This window comes from Miniopterus natalensis, chromosome 9, assembly GCF_054644295.1.
Source record: "Miniopterus natalensis isolate mMinNat1 chromosome 9, mMinNat1.hap1, whole genome shotgun sequence".
NCBI lineage: Eukaryota > Metazoa > Chordata > Mammalia > Chiroptera > Miniopteridae > Miniopterus > Miniopterus natalensis.
In genome coordinates, this window is record NC_142089.1 from 23,533,864 (window position 1) to 23,550,563 (window position 16,700).

The following is a 16,700-nucleotide window of genomic DNA, read 5'->3' on the forward strand; positions in this document are numbered from 1 at the left end:
GAAGAATAAAACTTCATGTTAAAGATGGAAACAAAAAAGGTCGGACCCTGAAGTTGATACCTCTAGAAATGAGCATGGTATAGTCCTCTAGGTCAGTGTTCTCTAAGTTTTTAAATTTCACACCCCTATTACCTGAGCATGTAACTCTCATATATGAATTGGTATTCTTTAAAAAGTCATTTGGTCATGTTTTGAACGTTAGTTTAGTTAAAACCAGAGAATATTTATAACTTCCCTATCCAGGCATACATGACCAAGTATAGGTGTCACTGTTTAGTAAAGTCCACATTTTCCTCAGACTACTTAGAGCACTGTGCATGGTACATGATCTTGTGACAAGTTAAACTGAGAGCAGCATCGGTATCAGCCCATAGGTTAAATATTTAAAAAGCTGATATTAATATTTTTGGTGTGTGCCTTGATTTGTTAAAGATTAGAAATACTGCCCTAGAATCTGGTGGCCTTCACTTGTTCTGAAAATGTACAAATATTTCCTTGAAATGTTATGCAGGTGTTTCTTGAGATTAGTTATATGTATGTATATGTGTGTGTGTGTATGTATAACCTGAAGCTTTCTTGTTTAACCTGTAAGTGTACACACATCTCCATCCAGTGCAAAGACTAGAGGATTTTGTTTTTTTTTAGTTGTGTGTTTTTTTTCTGAGTTGCATTGGGTTTAATCTTACTAGTGTTAGCTTTTGAAGTCTCAAATGGCAGAATTCTGCATGAAGCCAACCATAAATACACATATAAGAATTTGGCAACATTTGCTTAGCAAGTAATTTATAGCCATATGATCATGATAACATTGATGAGCGGCACACACAATAAATTACCAGGAATAGGATAGCCACATCTGTAGGATTTAGCAGAATTTCACTATAAGGCACCTATATTTAGTTTCTAGGCTAGGTATGTTGTAATTATCCTCAATCTAAAATAAAGGCAATAAGAAAATTTTCACTAGAGAAACAGTGGTAAATTTCCAGCCATCTTACCTAGTTATTTATATCCTGATCTCCATGATTATTTCTTTCCTGGTAATTAACTGGCCAAATGTCCGTGAAGCTACCCTTGAAGGTAGTTAAGCATTGTAATAGTATGTAATGCTTTTTTGAAGCAGACTTTACAGTTAATGGAGTGATTTTATATTTATTCTCTCACTTGGTATTTACCTAAGGTAGGTAGGACAGAGGATTACTACCCCATTTTGTGAGTGAGGAAACAAGAGGCAGAACCTAGTGACATAAGTCCTGTGGTCTTTGCATTGCACCTTGTTATTGTATATGGAAAAACAAGCTAAAGCTGTGTCTATTTTATGGGACTAATTCCTTCTCCCAGCTCCCATTTTCCTGTGCTTCTCTTCTCCCAGAAAGCACACATTTAAAAAAGGGGGATTCTCAGAGTTCGCATATAATTTTATATGACTAAACAAGTTGATCATAAGAAGATCAAATATTTAATCAAACTGAATTATTTTTAAAGTTATTGTCAAACAAGATAGGTGAGCTCAGCTACTCTTCTTTTCAGAATAAAGCATGAGTACTACCAGTGTATTGGAAAATTGTCTTTCATCAGTCCTAAGTTGACTAAGGTCAGATAAGAGGTTGAAGGGCTTTTTCCAGATAGATAGGAGGTTAGAGTTGTGTTGGGTGTTCTATGGTGTTCCACAGCTTGTTACATGCACACTTCGTGGTATGTATTGGGCACCTCCTAGACTTGGATTCTTACCTTGAATCATAGAGATTGGTATTTTTAGATGAGTCATGGTGTTCTAAAATAATCAGTTGCTTTATAGTTCTTGGTTGTGATTTATACTCCTTGCTTTACCCCTAGGGAGGGAGAACAAAGGAATTCACCATGTTCACAATGTAGCAATAGCTATAATTTTGAAGGAATATATAAATTTAGCCAGATGATGTGGAACCATCTCCAATAAGGGGGCTAGATCAAGGCTATTCCTCTAAACTACTGTATAGTGGAAAGACAGAGTGAATGACTTTCCATCACCAGGCCACCAGAGAGAGTGAACTTTGAGCTTGACCTGCCAGAACTTTTCATCTTCACTCTTGGTTGGTGATCAGATATAGTCCCAGTCCTTGTGGACGATTGCAGCTTTAACAAGCCTGAAAACCTTAAGTTTTCTACTTTGAAATGTCTAAGAATGAGGCATCTTGGCATTTTGGAGTACCTTTTCCAGGAGAAGGATCAGGAAAAAGGAAAACTAAAGGTAAAAGGGTTGATGGATTTATGTTCCAGGCTGAGAAGACCCATAGGTTCTTAAGTTTTTGGCCCTCTACTGAGTTCTCAATTCTAAAGAGGGAGGAGAACATGCAGTGAAAGAGTTTAGAACTGAGAATCAGGGCATATGGGTTTTAGTTCCAGCTCAGGCATATACTTGCCCTGGGATTTAAGGCAAGTCCCTCAGTCTGTCTGGACAAAGTACCTTTATCAGATGAGAATATCAGTGTGTGTGCTGTATTTGCAGTGAAAAACAAATGAGATAATGTAAAGAAAGCTGCTTTACAAAGTGTAAAGCAGGTACAAATGTAAGAGATTAGCATAACCATCTCAGTTGCTTTGCACTCTGAAGTGGTCTTTACATTCTCAGTTCCTGACAGTGGGAGGTGGGAGATTTAGGGTTTGGTTGGCTTGGAAGATTTGTTTTTTCTCATGCCTGCCCTCCTCTTCCCTGTCCCCTCTTTTTTTCTTTCTTTCAACATTTAAATCAATAATATAAACGACACTAAGCAGAGGGCAGAATTCAGTGTGTCTGTGAATCAGCAGAATCCATACAGCCAAATCAATACAGCCAAGCTCATCTTGACATTCTTTTAACACCATCCAGGATTTTAATTGAGATTTCTCTGAGCAGTGATGATATGCCATCTGGCTTGTGAATGATGCTTGGTGTTTTTTGCAACCTTCTAGTGTATTTTCCCATTTGTGTGCTGCAACTGCCCTGTGAAGTGCTGCTGTAGGTGAGCAGAGACTCCAAGAAGTTAAGTGATTTGCCCAGGATCATAAACTTATAGCAGATTAGTAGCCAGAGAACAAGACTTTCCAGGTCCGTTACATTTTCTTTATTTACACTGTACTTTACTGCCCCCAACTGTTGGCAGTTGAGTAATCATAGGTGCTACCGACTGGCCTTGAGACATGCAAAGGGGAAGGATAAAGTAGAAAAGGAAAAGTGACAGAGTGTGTAAAGAGACACCATAGAAATAAAAGAAAGATGCTCAGGTGATAGGAGACAGCAGTGCCATTAGTATCTTCTCTTTTATGATTGCCACAGAGATTTTGGGAGCAGGGACCAAGTGGATAAAAATACTCTTTTGGGTTAAGGATTTTTAAGTCAGTGATCAAAGCTGAGACTGGTCATCTGTCTGAATAGTTTGAATACACATATACCTTAAAACAGTGCAGAAAGTGAGAATGAACAAGCTGTACTAAATGAAGAACAGAATTTTAGAGCTTTTCATCTGATTCCACCATTGAGCAGGTAACTTAAAATACCTATCCTCAGCCCGGCTGGGTGTGGCTCAGTGGTTGAGCATCAACCTAGGATCCAGGAGATTGCAGTTCGATTCCCAGTCAGGGCACATGCCCGGGTTGCGGGCTCCATCCCCATTCCCAGGCATGCAGGAGGCAGCCGATCAATGACTCTCATCAGTGTTACTCTCTCTCTCTCCCTCTCCCTTCCTCTGTCTGAAATCAATAAAGATATATTTTTTTAAAAATATCCATCCTTGGCTTTCTTATCTAAAATTGGAACAACATTGATATCTTTATCACTGAGCTAATAATCAATTGAAGGTAATGTATGTGACAAATAGTTTGTAAACTCTAAAGCTCTTAAATTGGCATCTTTGAAACATTCTTCAGAATCACACTTCTCACCTCTCCTGAGCATACACAAACACAGGATCCTGCCAAAAGCTAGACAAGAGGTTGTTCTCAGGGTTTCTGAATCTTAGAAGGGATCCAGTAAGCAAAATAGCTCTTTGTTTTAGAATACAATTTGACTCAGGCTGCAGGCACTATTTCTGCCTTCAGCTCATGTTGGATTCTCTTTCAGGCTCAGGGCCTGAAAAACCAGTTACTTATTCTTTCTGCAAGAATTTATTTACTCCTATTAGGTTGGAGTGTTAAAGAGATTAATAAATATTTCTTTGGGGCAGAGGAGCTAGCCCAGCTTATTCCTCATGGAGGCTGAACAGGTGAGGAAGCCGTATAACAGCTAATAGCTGTGTGATTTAGGGCAAGTTTCTCAACCTCTGACACTCAGTTTCTCTATCAGTAAATGGGGAATAAGACAACCTTTGTCATGGAAGGATTTGATGAAATAAAACACTTAAACAGTCTTTAGAACTGGGTTCTAAATGTAACCTGACCCTTTTTTTGTAAAGAGCCAGATAATATTTTCAGCTTGTGGTTCATAAGTTTTGTGTTGTAACACTTCGACTCTACTGTTGTAGTGTGAAAGCAGCCATAGACAATGTAAATGAATAAGTGTTGCAGTCTACATTGAAAATTTACAAAAGGAGGCTGCAGACCTTTGCTTTAGAATACTTCACTAAAATATTTGGTCTTTTTCTCTATTACACTAAAATACTGATAGTGTTTTATTGCTGTCATATATGCAGGGATGGTTTAAGTGGAGCATTAATTGAAGGAACGAAGCAAGTGTGTGAAGTAAGATGTTTACATACGATTTCTGTTTCACAGAAACAGGTTTTAAAATGTTCTCTTCATGCCTTCCTATCAGTTTCGTTGCTTATACCAGTTGCTATGCCTTCATTTATAACAATATTATGATCTAGCCCGGCCGGGCGTGGCTCAGCGGTTAAGCGTCGACCTGGGATCTAGGCGACTGGGGTTCGATTCCTGGTCGGGGCACATGCCCGGGTTGCGGGCTGCGGCTGATCAATGATTCTCTCATCATTGATGTTTCTGTCTCTCTCTCTCCCTCTCCTTTCCTCTCTCTGAAATCAATAAAGATATATTTAAAAAACAAAAAAACAAAAACAATATTATCTAGCCCCTGTTTAAGAGATTATGTTGTAGTAGATAGCAAATAGAGACATGTTTTTGTTTTGGAAGGAAAAGTGTTTCTGCCGCCAATTTAAAAGTGTGTCCTTGTGAGCAGATCTTTAGGGAGAGCATTGTCCCAACCCTTAGTCTTTTGGGAAGTGTGATTTTTTCAGTAGGTGGTTTGAAAAGCTTCATATGTGGCCTCTTGGAGCTGGAGACAGACACACCCTCAAACACTAAACTTGGCATTTATCAGAAAGGGGTCTCCAGTAAGGCTATATCATTCATTCTTATAGTGGTTGGTGTCATCTGTATCCAGTTATGTAAGGGTTCGGAACTTAAGTAGTAAGATGTCTGGCACTAAGCTTAGTGTTTTCTTGCTTAAGTAAAAACCTTAGATGAGCTTAAATAAAGGCTGTTGAACCCTCTTTTCTGTGTAGTCACCCTGCCTTCCCTTATATTATTCACTTAGTGAAGCGTAGGCCTTCCATATTAGACCACCCCTTAGCATACATGTGTGTTTAGTATACATCAGTCCTGAGGTAGCTTAGTGGAGTGACTGGCCCAAGACCACCAGCAGTGGGCAGCAGGCCAGTTCACAAACATAGGTCTTTTGATTTCCAGAGCAATGTTGTTTTTCTTTTTCTGAAATTGTGAATTTGAGGTTGGTTTTATTGTGGAGAGCATATGCTTCCTTAAGGCTTGAAATGCTTTTTAGCCGTGATTGATAATGGCATATGTACTCCTGTATGAACATGAGAACCAAAATTGTCTGGTAGTACAATTATTTTGTTTTTGAAAATCTCAATTCTCAAATTTTTAAAAAATTTTTCTTTGTCATTTGGAAGAATATCTAGAATAGCAAGCACAAATTAGCTTTAGTCCTACCCCCTTTCTTCTTATCCATCTAGTTACTCATATTAATATTCCTTTTTTTAAAAAAAAATATATCTTTATTGATTTCAGAGAAAGGAAAGGAAAGGGAGAGAGAGAGATAGAAACATCAATGATGAGAGAGTTGTCATTGATCGGCTGCCTTCTGCATGCTCCTGACTGGGGATCGAGCCCACAACCCGGGCATGTGCCCTGACTGGGAATCGAACGCCAATTGCCTGGATCCTAGGTCAATGCTCAACCGCTTAACCACACCCGGCTGGGCTAATATTCATTCTTTATCTTAAACTTTCACTCACCATTTGAAATACAACATCCCAGCAGTTTTAGCTAATTCAAATAAAGAAATAACTTCAATAAATACCTGAATCAGTACTGGAACTTAAAGTACATGTGATAGTGTTGTGGATTGGATTTTAAAATAAAAATCTTGTCATCTCATGACAGAGGAAAACATGATTAAAATGCAAGTCAAAAAGGGAGTGAAAAGATACGTGCTTTGAACATAGGGAGATACTTGTGGGCGTATACTAAGTTGGAGACACGGGAATGATTGGGGACACTCACAGCAACCTAAAGGCTGCAAGTTGGACTGGGGGGGGGGGGCATTAAAGGGAAAGATAGTAACAGTGTTTAGATTTGATTTTCATTCAGAACTGGGCTAAGAGGTATTTGCTTACATTTGACAATGAGAGCATTATTTTTTAAGTAAATCTTGACTGCCTGGGATGAGTCAGCTCTTGTACTTCAATAGAAGCAGCATTGGTCAAGGATTGGGCTTCATTTTAGGGGAGCTTTCTGTGGTCTTTTTTTTTCCTCTTGAGTAGTTGTTGTGATATTAGGGTTTTAAAGTGTTATCGCCCCAAAACATCTAATTTGCTTTTAGTTAGTTCAGAGAGCTGTATTGTGGATTTAGGCATATTACAAAGGACTTTTGTAGAGAAAATGAGGTACATGCCAAGAAATAGGAGCGCTAAAATCTAAAGGTACAGAACTTTAGAAATTAGGGAATATTGCAATAAAACCTTATATTTGTTTGTATTTTATGAGGGTGATCATTTTGGTACATCCTTTCCATGTCCAGGCATATTACTAAGGGAGAATTTGGCAAGCATGGTACCTGATCAAAAGCAAAAGTTTGAAATATTTTCAAGAGAAACCTAAAAGAGGAGCACTCTACTTCTGGGATATTTTGAAAACTGCTTAGGTCTCTTTTTCTTTCTTCAAGAATGATAAAGAGTAACTGGATATTTGAATGACAGCTAGATTGGCCACCCTTGAGTGATCCGATTGAATCATATTTCCTCCATGGCTTTCTCCTTATCAGCCTGGTAATGGGTGGCCAGTAGAGGTATTTGCACTCCTCCTATTTACATACTGTCATAAATTTTTCAGACTTTGCTAATCTATCCTGGTCTCCTTTCTGAGAAGGTTCTGACTTTCAAAAGATTTATATTTGGGAATGGTATGCACCCATGTTTCCTGCCTTCCAGTCTGCCTTGCAATGTTCAAGACTGTGTGTGTACGTCCATCCGTCTGTGTCCTTCCAACCATGTGGATTGCTGATTGTACTCCTTACTTTAAAGGCCCAGTGAGAACCTCATTTATTTTGTATAAGCACTTCCTTTGGTTATTCACACACTCCCAATAAGTCTATTTCAGGGCCAAATCTTCCAAGAGGCCTCTTTTTCTCAGAAAGGTCATACCCAGCAACTCTCTTGCCCTTTTATTTGGGAGCAATTACTTATCAGTCTGCACACTAGATGCTGCAAGGAATCCAGAAATGAATCATACTCACGTCTTAGCCACAGGGAGTTTGTAAATCAGAAAGGGAAATGATAATATATACACATAAATAATGATCATACAAGGTAATGTGGTGAGGGCAGAAAGAGATACAGATAAAGGGCTCTAGGTTCATAAGAAGGAGTGATCACTTCCAGATGGGGATATGTAGAGATGACTTGTGGAGAGATGGCAGTTGCATTGAACATTGGAGCAATAGCCTTTTCGTGATGGACTTTGATTCTTCCCTTTCTAGCTTTGGAAAGCAAACTGTTTTTAAAACCAAATAAATTAATAGATATTGTGAGCTGAGATTGCATCTAGCAACAACCATTCAATACTTCATCTGATCCCTAAGTCTTTATTAAATAGTCAGGGAGTCTTATTCAAGTACTTATGTAGTAATTAATGAACATGAATGATACATCTAATATCAATAATGAATTAAATCTGGGAAGTTCAGTACTGCATTTTTCATAAGAGTGATCTAAGCTAATGTGGCTTGGTCTTAGGGCAGTTTTGTCATTGTCAACTGTATATAAATAGCTTTATCCCATGATAGAGATAGCAATTTAAAATGGAATAAAAAGGGTAATGGAATATAAATCTCCTACTTTTAAATACATAGCTTCTCTCATCATCCTAGAAGATGAACCTAGCTTATTTTCCATGGGCAGTAAATGTTATAAATAGGCTACTTCTGTAGCAAAATCAATTTTGTTGCAATTAATGTATTATAAAAATATGTAATAAGATTAAAGTTGCTTTTTTTTTTTTTTTTAACTCTTTGGGATGTTTGGTGAGCAAAACTTGCTTGTGTTTATGACTAGGTTTTATTATTTTAATGTTAAGTTGTGCCTTGGTCAGGAAATATTGAGAACATCAATTTGTTTTCATAAAATCTGTTGCTTGAGATTTTGTCTGATTTTTAAAGCCCCACGTAAAGACTGGATCTATTTTAAGGAAAGCCTTTTGAATCAAAGTACTCACTTTTTCTAGGAATTTACAATAACAATTTGTGCTTTTTCAGTAGGCATTAAAATAATTAGCTACTAATCATCTCTGTGCAAAGATGCTAGAAAACATTCTCCAAACTTTTTTGTCTTTTTCCTCAGGATAGAATCTTCTGTTTCTAATGAGAGTATTTTTGAAATGGGTAATTTTTAAAAAGAAGTTTCTGGATGGAAAAATCATAAAAGCTATAATTCTAAATCCAAAACTCAAATGGAACTTTGTTTGTAAATTCAACTTAATGTATAGAACAGTCAGAGCTGTCCACAGGTAGAACAGAATGCCTTACCAATAAGCCAGTTTCCCAGAACTGGAGAGGGGTAAGTTCATATTTAAGCTAAATGACCACTTAAAGTGGGATTGAGGGGGTTGGGCAGAGGTTGAAGTATCTTTTAGAGGAGTGGGCCTGGGTGGCTCTTAGTGTCTTTTTTTCATTCCTAAACTTCTATGATACAGTAAAATATAAAGGACATTTTTATTGACATACTCTTTGCCATTATCCACTTGTGATTATCTAATTCAGATAGGCCTCTCAAGTTAAAAACTTAACCTTTAAATCATTTTGAGTTTCAGAAATATTTAACTTCTATTTTGTACCTAATCCCCACTCCAAAAGTGTGTGTCTTTGAGCCAGCCAAAGAGACATTCATGATCTATTGACTATGATCTATTCATGATCTATGTTTGGGAACCAGTTGCGCCAAGACATCCTTAGTTGGGACGATGCAAAATTTAAAAGCAGACTGTGCACAGACCATTTTTAAAGGTGTTTCTTGAATTGTTCACCTTTGTAATGATTGTTGGAAGATATCAGAAGACAACCAAAAGTTGTTACCAGTTTTCTAAATCTCACAGACCTTTACACTCAAACTAAACCCACACTCATCATTAGCAAGTAAAAAAGATACCACACTGGCGATTGTGCATATTCCTCCTTTGACTGTAGTAGTATGCTTGATTTTGCTAAGATCAGGCCTTCCGTAGCTCCGTACAACACAGGGTTAGATTCTTATTTTAAATTTTTAAGTAATTTTCATTTCCAGAAAGAGTTTTTATTTGCCCCATTTTATTTTTTTTAATCCTCACCCCAGGATATTTTTTCCATTGCTTTTCAGAGAGAGTGGAAGGGGGAAAGACAGACAGACAGAGACAGAGAAACATCACTTTGAGAGAGACACATTGACTGGTTGCCTGGGGATCTATCCTGCAACCGAGGTACTTGCTGTTGGCTGGAATCTAACCTGGGACCCTTCAGTCTTCAGGCCAACGCTCTAACCACTGAACAAAACTGGCTAGGGCTATTTGCCCCATTTAAAAAAGTTAGTGAGTCTCACTCTCTTATTGTTATGAGTACCTCATAAGAGTCTATTAATAAAAATAATTAAACTTCACTAGATTACCTTGATTTCTTTGTTCTCAATACATCTAAGAGAATAGTGTATAGGTTATGCACATATGGTGATAAGTGAAAATGTAATGGGAGCTGAGTCGAGGACCTTGGTTGGTTATTTAGGACTCAAGATTTTCTCTAGTCATTTACAACTGTGATTCAACACTTTTCACTTTAAATCCCTCCAGGAGCTCCAAGATCATATTGCTTCCTAGTACTTAGAGTTCCTGTTGATGTATAGAGCTTCTTGTAGGCTTCCAGCACTAGAAATGGGCTCCAAATCTTTTCCCATTATATCATCACCCACTGATGTCATTACACCAGAGTGAAATCTGCTTTGAAGATTGTACTCTTCCTTTCCTTTCCTTTCCTTTCCTTTCCTTTCCTTTCCTTTCCTTTCCTTTCCTTTCCTTTCCTTTCCTTTCCTTTCCTTTCCTTTCCTTTCCTTTCCTTTCCCCTTTCCCCTTTCCCCTTTCCCCTTTCCCCTTTCCCCTTTCCCCTTTCCCCTTTCCCCTTTCCCCTTTCCCCTTTCCCCTTTCCCCTTTCCCCTTTCCCCTTTCCCCTTTCCCCTTTCCCCTTTCCCCTTTCCCCTTTCCCCTTTCCCCTTTCCCCTTTCCCCTTTCCCCTTTCCCCTTTCCCCTTTCCCCTTTCCCCTTTCCCCTTTTTCCTTTTTCCTTTTCCTGGAAAAATTTAAAAAATCAGAGACCCCTAGTACAACCCCAGGCAGACATTTAAGAGTGAATCAAACATCCTCACAGTCTAATCCTAGATTTAGCAGCCTTCATTCCACTCTGCTGATGGAAAGTGGTCTGCCCAGCATGCATCTGCATGGAGCCTAGAAAGTAACACGTTTGGTCATGTGACACCTGCTTTGGTGCTTTTTTTCCAGCCCTTCAGAATTAGTTCTTAATTCCTTACATAGCTCTACACCAGCATCCTGTCACTGGCATTGTTAAACCTTTTCAAATATCCCAGAGCAGAAATTCTTAGGACATCACTAAGTTTCTAGTTCTTTGTGTTTGATTAAACTGTTTCTTGCATTTAAGTATTTGCCAGATCAGCATTTAAGCCATCTGGAGTTTTGTACTTTCCCACTGAAAGTCTTTTAAGACATTGCAGTATTATCTACAAGTTATAGCTGATGTGGAGATCCTAACTGATCTTCCTTCCCCATCACAAAGCAGTTGATTGAATGTAGGTTTTGACCCTTTTCTTTCTATCACAAATTTAATTTCCCATTGTTGAAAAGTTGAATGAAGTAGTGAAAACATCTACAAGTAAAGAAATAAGTAACCTAGACGGAAATTCTGACTTTATTATTATTTCTAATATGTCTCATGTATTTGTCTGTTTTCAGTTGTCAGAATGTCCACAGAAGGAGGATTTGGTGGTACCAGCAGCAGTGATGCCCAGCAAAGCCTACAGTCCTTCTGGCCTCGTGTCATGGAAGAAATCCGGAATTTAACAGTGGTAAGAAAGAATGAGAAACTTTTTAAAGAGTATAAAGAGCTATGAGATGAATAACCAAAACTTAGACTAAAACATGTTTAATCTCAAGCACATTTACAAAAGCATAATTTATTCCTGATCTTTGGGTAGGGAGATGAAAATATAATTTACCTTAGGCAAGGAAACTACAAGGATTTTTTAATATCTTAGTGACTTTCCTTAGGCATGTGTATTTGTAGTGGACACTTTGACTTGGAGGTAGTTTAATGTGAGGCATCTTTTAGAGAATGCAGAAAAGTAGAGCTCTCACTTTTCTTCAGTAGCTTCACCTCATTTCTTAGGCCCAACTTAGTGGCCATGCCAAATTTCTAGAACCTGGTGAAAATTATCAGGCCATTTATTCAACAACACATCTATTCTAAGCAGGTTTTAAAAGATACACTTAGATAGATGAGGATTTCTCAACAGCACCATTATTGACATATTTGGCCAGATAATTCTTTGTTGTGAGGGCTGTCCTGTGCATTGTAGGGTGTTTAGCAGCATCCTCTACTCACCAGATGCCAGTAGCACTTCCCCTCTCCTGACAGTTGTGACAACCAAAAATGTCTCCAGACATTGGCAAATCTCTCCTGGGGGCTAAAATCACCCCTTGTTGAGAACCACTGACTTAAAAGAATGAAATATAACCCTGGCCCTTGGGGAGTTTACAATCTAGTAATTATAACTAGAGTCATTTATTCAGTAAGTATCTATTAAATACTTACTGAGTGAGGCACAGTGATGAGTCTGAAGCAGTAAAAGGCAAAGTGCTATGGGAGCACAGAGGACATAGTGTTTGTTCCTCCCTGGTTGAGTTAGAGAGGCTTTAGTATATGTGCTGCTGAAGCGAGCATGAAGTAGAGAGGCTTTAATTAAAGGGGACATTTTGTTGGGTCTTGAAATATTAGTAAGCATTCACTAGATGGAAAAGGGTGGGAGAGAGAGTATATCTTCAGCAGAGAGAACCATAAAAGCATGGAGGCCCAGAGGGGAAGGTCATATGTTTACAGGAACAGCAAGAAGTTCAGAGTGGCTGGAGGTTACTACCTTGTGGGTATTGGGGATGGGGTAGGATTAGAGAGTATAACAGTGTTAACAGGAGGTGAGATAGGTTAGAATTGGAATATTTTCAGAGTATAGTGTTATGTCCTTAATGAAGAATGTTCCATTTGGTGTCATTTCATTTAGATGTATCATTCCTGCCCTGAAGGTAGCATCATGGCAGAGTAGACATTGGATTCCTTGCTAATGTAGAACAAATGTTGCACTTTCTTAGAGTTACTGGTTTTTTACCTCTGACATACAAAGTCAGTTTATTTGTACTCTCAACAAATAGTCATTATGCACCTACTCTGGCTGTGCTAGATGCTGTGGATCCAGTAGTGAACCAGACAGACAAGATCATTGCACTCATAGAACACATATTCTGGTGGGGGAGACAGATGATAAACAAGTAATGAATGAATAAAATAAACAAAATAACTTCTCATTGTGATTAGTGTTCACTGACTTCAAAGGTAAGAAACTAATTCATATTCTGGATGTACCTGTGGGTCATGTTTGTTTATATGGTAGATTTCCAGAAGTTGAACTTGGCTTGGCCCTTCTTACAGTGGTCTGTGATCACATGTGGATTTCCACTGAAAAGTCATTGTTTCTCTTCTGCATTCTAAAGGTGGTGATTTACCTATACTGTCTCAGATATAAAAGAGAAGGGAGGGGAAAAATGAAATTATAAAATCATTAGTGGGTTCTTTTCTTCATATTTTAAGGCGATAATCTCATAGTTAAGCTTATCAGATTTGGTGCCGGGGTCAGCCTGGTATAAAACTAGTGCCCTTCTAGGGTGTGGTGGGATTAGGCCAGGACAGCAAGTCTGCATTCCAGCTGAGCATAGAAACAGAAATCCAAAATCAGGCAGGTGGCCAGAGAAACTCTGGAGGTTCAGGCTCAGCACTTAACTTTTCTGTATTTTGTCAGGCTTTGACTTTTTTTAAGTTGTAAAAAACACAGAACAAAATTTACCATCTTAACTATTTAAAAATGTGCAGTTCAGTAGTGTTAAATATATATTCACATTGCTGTGATCCATATCTTAAGGACTTTTTCATCTTGAGGAACTGAAACTCTATACCCATTAAACAATAACTACCCTCCCGGCCGGGTGTGGCTCAGCGGTTGCGCATCAACCTAGAATCCAGGCGATCGGGGTTCGATTCCCGGTCAGGGCATATGCCCGGGTTGTGGGCTCGGTCAATGACTCTCATCATTGATGTTTCTATCTCTGTCTCTCCCTCCCCTTTCCTCTCTCTGAAATCAATAAAGATATATTTAAAAAAATAATAATAATAATAATAAATAAACAATAACTACCCTTTCCTTCTCTCCCCAACCCCTGGTAACCACCATTCTACTTTCCGTTTCTATGAATTTCACCAGTCTTAATACCTCATGTACATGGGATCATACAATATTTGTCTTTTTGTGACTGGCTTATTTCACTTAGCATAATGTTCTCAAGGTTCATCCCTGTGCTAGCATTTGACTGGATTTCTTTTCTAAAGTCTGAATAATACTCCGTATGTATGTGTATATGCTACATTTTACTTGTTGATTCATCTGCCTCTCCCTGTGGCACATGAAGGCATCTGCTTCTCTGACTGCACCTCTGCCTTTGTAACGTTGTCAGATATTTTAGCATTTAGCCTGTGCCTTTCAGAACACAATAGCACTTATAACCAGACTTCCTCAGATATGTCAGAGCCTCTTAGGTTAACATCTCAACATGCCTAACAGATTTTTAGAATATCCCTATGTTCGGACTATCCAAACATAAACAAAACTTACCAGAATATTCACAAGGTATTGTGGTCTCTAAGACTGGGACAAAGATTATTCTAAAAACAAATAATTGAAGTTTGCTAGGTGATATATATTACATGATGTATTGGAAATACTGGCCCCAGTCATTTTGGTCTGAGTTCTGCAAAAGTAATTTATCTTTTCTCGGCATAGCCATCACGCTCTCTTCACTCTGTAATTGTGCATAAATCCAGGTGATGTTCAGCTGGAATTGAAGTTGATTAAAAATCATTCCAAAATGATTGTACACCAGGATGATTGTGTAAAATACTGTCTTCCTGCTTGGCAGAGCTCTGGAAACAATAATTGACAGACTTTTTGGCGTTGGATTTTACCCCTCTAGACCTTTTTGAAAGTGGGTAAGGAAAAGCTAAGTTTGTCTTTGGGGCGGATATATGGTGAGGCAACAGCGCTGAATCATGAAAAGAAAAATCTAATCCTTCCCTAATTTACTCCCTACAATTCAGCCTTCAGTTAGCTATAATGTAATGTTGAGGTCACTTTCTTTTACTTACCAGTTACATCTTTTCATTCTTCAGTGCCTCCAGATTGGACAATGGCATTTCTAACATTACAGTCAAGTCAGATAACCATTTAAGCAAGAACTTGGAGGTGAAGGTTGGTGGATTGTTACAAAACATGTCCTGTGTTTGAGCCCTTCCTGTAGAGCAGTGCTTCTCAAACTTCATTGTCTAATGAACCATATGAGGATCTTGTTAAAATACAGATTTTAGTATAGTAGGTTTGGAGCAGAGCCTGAGATTCTGCATTTCTTCTCAGTTCCCAGGTGAAGCCATTGCTAGTCTAAGGACCTCACTTTGAGTAGTAAGGCTTTAAAAGCAGCAGTGGCCCTTAACCCTCACTGTGGATCATAGTCACCAGGGGAGTTTTCAAAAAACGTGATTCCAGGAATTCCTGATTCAAGTTAGTTTTGAGTGGAGCCCAGGCATCTTGTTTTTCAAAAGCTCCCCAGGTGATTCCAACGTGCAGCCAAGGTTGAGAATCACTGCTCTTGAGAGGATTCAATCTTGTCTTTGCCAGAGTGTCTGACGGAAAAGATTTCTCATCATTATTTGAAACTTTGGATGTTCTTTAGTGCAGCCTGAGACCCATTGACTTTTCTTTGGCTCTGAACTCTCATTAAGTGAATTCAGACTTCTTGAAACTCAGCAGTTTGAGATGGCAGTATTTTTAATGTAGTTCTTTCGTTGTGGTCAAGAGCACAGAAATGTTCTGAAAGAGAATCTGCTTTTCCACCTTGCCGATAACACTACCAAGAGTACAAAGAGTCAGTCTGTCTCAGTTGTCTTCCACTTGGATCAGCATCAGGAGAAGAAGTTAACATATCAGTTGCATGGTTGCCAGTGACGAAGGGAACATTGAATTGAAAGCCAATTTAGTGGACCTCAGTCTACTGATAATGAAGGGGCTCCCCTCTCCAATAAGCTTATCGTGACTGGAAAGCTAGGATGAGATTATAGAAAACTGGGCTATTGTCAGTAATAATGAAACACACACACACACACACACACACACACACACACACACACACACACACACACACACTCCTCCCCCTCACCCCCTCACCCACCCACCCCGAGAGCTCAAGGTTTGGGGATTGAGAGAAAGTTTCTCACCAAAGAAAGGGTTGGGGTGGGGTTTAGAGCTGAGCTCTTTTCTGTCTCATTTTCTACCTCTCCAAGGAGGGAATGATACAATAATCTTTTTTTTTTTAAATACATATTTCAGAGAGAGGAAGGGAGAGGGAGGGAGGGAGAGAGAGAGAAACATCAATGATGAGAGTCATTGATTGGCTGCCTCCTGCATGCCCCCTACTGGGGATTGAGCGGGCAACCCAGGAATGTACTCTGACTGGGAATTGAACCTTGATCTCCTGGATCCGAAGTTGATGCTCAACCGCTGAGCCACTTCCGGCCAGGCTAGAATAATCTCTTTTTCCTTCACCCTTTCTTGTTGCATTGATTAAAGACTAGTCTCATAGAAATTCTAAGTGACATTTTACTCTTTCAAGTTGGGGAAGGAGTCTTTTTTATCAGTTTTGGGCTTTGATTAAGTAATCTTGGAACAATCTTGTGGAAATTATATTTACTAACCAAGTCAAATGACAGCACACTTTCAAGAGCTAAATCTTATGGTCATAATCTTAAGCTGTGTGTATCATCCTGGGAGGTCGTCCAAAGGCAATTATCATCCCCAGCGTTTTCTTTAGCAT

General features: G+C 38.8%; 1 protein-coding gene across 9 annotated transcripts in view; it reads left to right on the forward strand.

Annotated features, from left to right (window-relative positions):
* NFYC (nuclear transcription factor Y subunit gamma) overlaps nt 1–16,700 on the forward strand; it is a 63,233-nt gene that overhangs the window by 22,879 nt on the left and 23,654 nt on the right. For 8 of the 9 annotated variants that reach the window (XM_087820342.1, XM_016205186.2, XM_087820346.1 and 5 more), the window contains exon 2: nt 11,472–11,584. In XM_087820342.1, the coding sequence (XP_087676468.1) occupies nt 11,480–11,584 (105 nt within the window). In that variant the 5' untranslated portion in view covers nt 11,472–11,479. Of the gene's footprint in view, nt 1–7,156; nt 7,280–11,471; nt 11,585–16,700 lie in introns of all 9 variants that reach the window. The other variant, XM_087820343.1, reaches the window with a different exon arrangement.